This window comes from Mastomys coucha, unplaced genomic scaffold (assembly GCF_008632895.1).
Source record: "Mastomys coucha isolate ucsf_1 unplaced genomic scaffold, UCSF_Mcou_1 pScaffold4, whole genome shotgun sequence".
Classification (NCBI taxonomy): Eukaryota; Metazoa; Chordata; class Mammalia; order Rodentia; family Muridae; genus Mastomys; species Mastomys coucha.
In genome coordinates this window covers 55,443,624-55,447,243 of record NW_022196910.1, presented here as the reverse complement: position 1 = coordinate 55,447,243, position 3,620 = coordinate 55,443,624, and the positions used below count along the sequence as shown (strand labels likewise).

Here is a 3,620-nt window from a genome sequence, read left to right as displayed (position 1 = left end):
AAAAAAAAAAAAAAAAGACTAGTAAGTCTTAAAACTAAGGTGCTTCCCTGGGCCCTGTGCATCCATGCTGACCTCTGGAACCAGAAGCTTTTGTCTGAAATGTGTGTTGACTATCCAGTGGCCTCTAGTTCTCACATCTCCAGTGAATGCTAAGTAAAACACCCCAGCTAACAAGAGAAGATCCTTGTAAGGAAGAACTCCCTGTCAGGTTGTTTTGGAAGTGAGGTCTTGGGGGCTGGTGAGATGGCTCAGCGGGTAAGAGCACTGACTGCTCTTCCGAAGGTCTTGAGTTCAAATCCCAGCAACCACATGGTGGCTCACAACCATCTGTAATGAGATCTGACGCCCTCTTCTAGTATGTCTGAAGACGGCTACAGTGTACTTACATATAATAAGAAAGAAAGAAAGAAAGAAAGAAAGAAAGAAAGAAAGAAAGAAGGAAAGAAAGAAAGAAGGAAAGAAAGAGAGAAAAAGATGAGGTCTTGCTATGTCATCCATGCTGTCCCCAACTTTCTAGGTTCAAATACCCAAGTGCTGGCACTACAGGCATGTATCCCCATACCCAGCTAAGAGCTTCTCCTTCTGGCAAAATAGTGCAATGTGCACAGGTAACCATGCCAGGCTCATTGTGCACAGGTAACCGTGCCAGGCTCATTGTGCACAGGTAACCGTGCCAGGCTCATTGTGCACAGGTAACCGTGCCAGGCTCAATGTGCACAGGTAACCATGCCAGGCTCATTGTGCACAGGTAACCGTGCCAGGCTCAATGTGCACAGGTAACCCTGCCAGGCTCATTGTGCACAGGTAACCGTGCCAGGCTCGATGTGCACAGGTAACCCTGCCAGGCTCATTGTGCACAGGTAACCGTGCCAGGCTCATTGTGCACAGGTAACTGTGCCAGGCTCAATGTGCACAGGTAACCGTGCCAGGCTCAATGTGCACAGGTAACCGTGCCAGGCTCATTGTGCACAGGTAACCGTGCCAGGCTCATTGTGCACAGGTAACCATGCCAGGCTCATTGTGCACAGGTAACTGTGCCAGGCTCAATGTGCACAGGTAACCGTGCCAGGCTCAATGTGCACAGGTAACCATGTCAGGGTCTCTAACAGCCTCCTCAGCTGCATGCTGGCAGAACAGCCAACACATCTGGATGGAATGCAGCTTGCAGTCCAGCCCCATCCAAAAGCACTCTATGATTTACCCTGTACTCTTACTTACCCAGTGGTTGCTGAAGTTCCTGGTAAGGATGGCAGGAGCGAAGGAGCGGGCCGGGTTCATCCCCGCACCAGTGTAATACATCTGCAAAAGACACAGTTGCAACTGAGACACCCCACCCAGCCCTTCCAGCTTCTCTTCTTTACAGCAGCCAATGGGGCAATACCAGCTTCACACGTCTCCAGGGTAGAGAGTAGCACTGGTATTCCATCTAGGGACAGACTTATGGACCCAGAAGAACAACTCTATTCATAATGTGTAACTTTGCCTCCTAAAGTCAAGAAGGATTAGATTTAGTAGTTATAAGAACCTTTCCCAGCTCTCTTGCTTACCCCAAAGAGGTGTCCCAGGGTGAGGGAAAAGCCAACAGCCAGGGCCACAGAGCCCATGCGGCCATTCCGCCTCTCATCATATGTAGCAAAGATGCAGAGCACAAACTGGAGCGTCAGGAAGATCTCCACAGTGGTGGCCTGGCCCACGCTTACCCCAGCATGCAGCTGGCCAAAGGGAACAGAAACGGAGGTAACTATTAGCACTGCCATATGCTATTCTAACTTCAAACAGGCACCCCTTACAGTTAGTTCCCGGGAGAGGAAGGATGTTTAGGCCCTTCCAAGCCAGTGTTTCTATCCTAATTTATATAACCCCTCCTGAGCCAGTATTTCTATCATAGTTTCTCCTAACAGCATTTCTATGTTGTAGAAATGATTGCACTTGCTCACATGGGCAACCTAGCCTGGCAGCAGTGGTACATGCCTTTAATCCCAGCATTTGGGAGGCAAAGGCAAGCGGATCTCTATGAGTTTGAGGTCAGCTTGGTCTATAGAGCTTCCAGGACAGCCAGGGCTATACAGAGAAACTCTATCTTAAGTGGGGTGGGAAAGAAGAAGAAAGAAAAAAAGGAAGGAAGGAACTTGAAGAGCTGAAAATCAAGCTTCGTGTGCAGCTCATTTGATGTGACTTGCCTCCTAGCATGCATGAGGCCCTGGTTCCATTCCCAGCACTACATAAACTGGATGTGTTTGGGCATACCTGTAATCTTAGCACTTTTTTGCGGGGGGGGGGGCAGTAGAGGCAGGAGGATTCTGACTACATAGAAAGGCCAGGACTAGAGTCCCCACTCCCCCCCCCACACACACACACACCTCACTGCAGCAAAAGAGTTAGAAGGAAAGGGGGTTCTGAACTCAACTTTCTGGATTCTCCATGGAGGGCTCTATGCTTTCCTTTCCCCTCCAAAGCACTTATGGCTCACACACGCACATGTACACACACACACACACACACACACACACACACACCATACATGAGCAAGCAGGTCAGACCAACAGTCAGGACACTGTGTTACCCACACACACACCCTTATCCAGCCCTTACCGTGTTGAGCGCTAGGTTTCCTCGGACAGCTGGTGGGGTGACGCTGTACAGCACAGCTGCTCCAGCCACAGCTCCCAGAAGCTGGGCTACTATATAGCAGAACGCACGGAGCAAGGACATCTGGGAGCCCACAAGGAAGGCAAAAGTGACCGCAGGATTCACGTGGGCTCCACTGATGTGACCCACAGTCTGCACCAATGTAGCCAGCGCCAGGCCAAAGGCCAAAGCCACTTGCAGGACATGTAAGGGTCCGGGGGCCCAACGTAGTGAGGCTCCCAGCCCAAAGAAGACATAGAAGAGGGTGGCAAAGAACTCAGCAAATATGGCCCTCCAAAAGGAGGCAGACCGAAGTTCCCACATGGCAGTGGGGGGAGAACACAGTGCCTGGGTCCCTAATAACCCCCTGGACCTGGCTGGGTTGACAGTCCTCTTTATAGAGGACTCTTAATCCCTGGGAGGGGCAGGTTGAGGTAATTGGCTCTGCCTCTTAACCCCTTCACAGCTGTGAAGGTCTGAATCCAACTTCTCATAAAGAAGCTGGATTCCCTTTCTCTTCTCAGCAGGGGGAGGGTCAGAGATGAGCCAAGGAGCCAGAAGTCCATGGATGGAGAACTGGAAGAGTCTGTCTGTCCGTGTCAAAGCTGAGGTTCCTAGCATAGTCCTGACTGACACCTGCTTTAAAACACTCCTCAAATTTCTTGGCAGGTAGTCAGGTGGAGTTCACTTCCTCTGATATAGGCTGGGCTCACTCATGGGGGTCTCTGGTTCCTTTGAGTCTATCAGGGTTAAGGGTGGGGGAGGGGATAAGGAGTGGGGTGCAGCAGGGGAATTGAATAACTGAAGAGAATTCTTTAGTTCCCCGGGATTAGGGGGCCTTCTCCCATTGGCTGGTTTGGACTGGAATCTGTGGACCCTGCAGCTCTGGAACAGAATAGTTCTGCTGTGTCTGGCTTTCTCAGAGCCCTGGGTTCCCTACCCCCTGGCCATGCCAGTACCTCCCTTTCCAAACCATCAGCCTGCCCTTTTAA

At 50.8% G+C, this 3,620-nt stretch overlaps 1 protein-coding gene across 1 annotated transcript in view; it reads right to left on the bottom strand.

Moving 5' to 3' along the window:
- The window catches only part of Mip (major intrinsic protein of lens fiber), a 7,357-nt gene extending 4,338 nt beyond the window's left edge, over positions 1–3,019 (bottom strand). The window contains exons 1-3 of the mRNA XM_031349620.1: positions 2,593–3,019; positions 1,548–1,712; positions 1,219–1,299 (exon numbers count right to left, since the gene is read on the bottom strand). Of these exons, the coding sequence (XP_031205480.1) occupies positions 1,219–1,299; positions 1,548–1,712; positions 2,593–2,952 (606 nt within the window). The 5' untranslated portion in view covers positions 2,953–3,019. The remainder of the gene's footprint in view (positions 1–1,218; positions 1,300–1,547; positions 1,713–2,592) is intronic.
- Between the last annotated feature and the right edge of the window lie 601 nt (positions 3,020–3,620).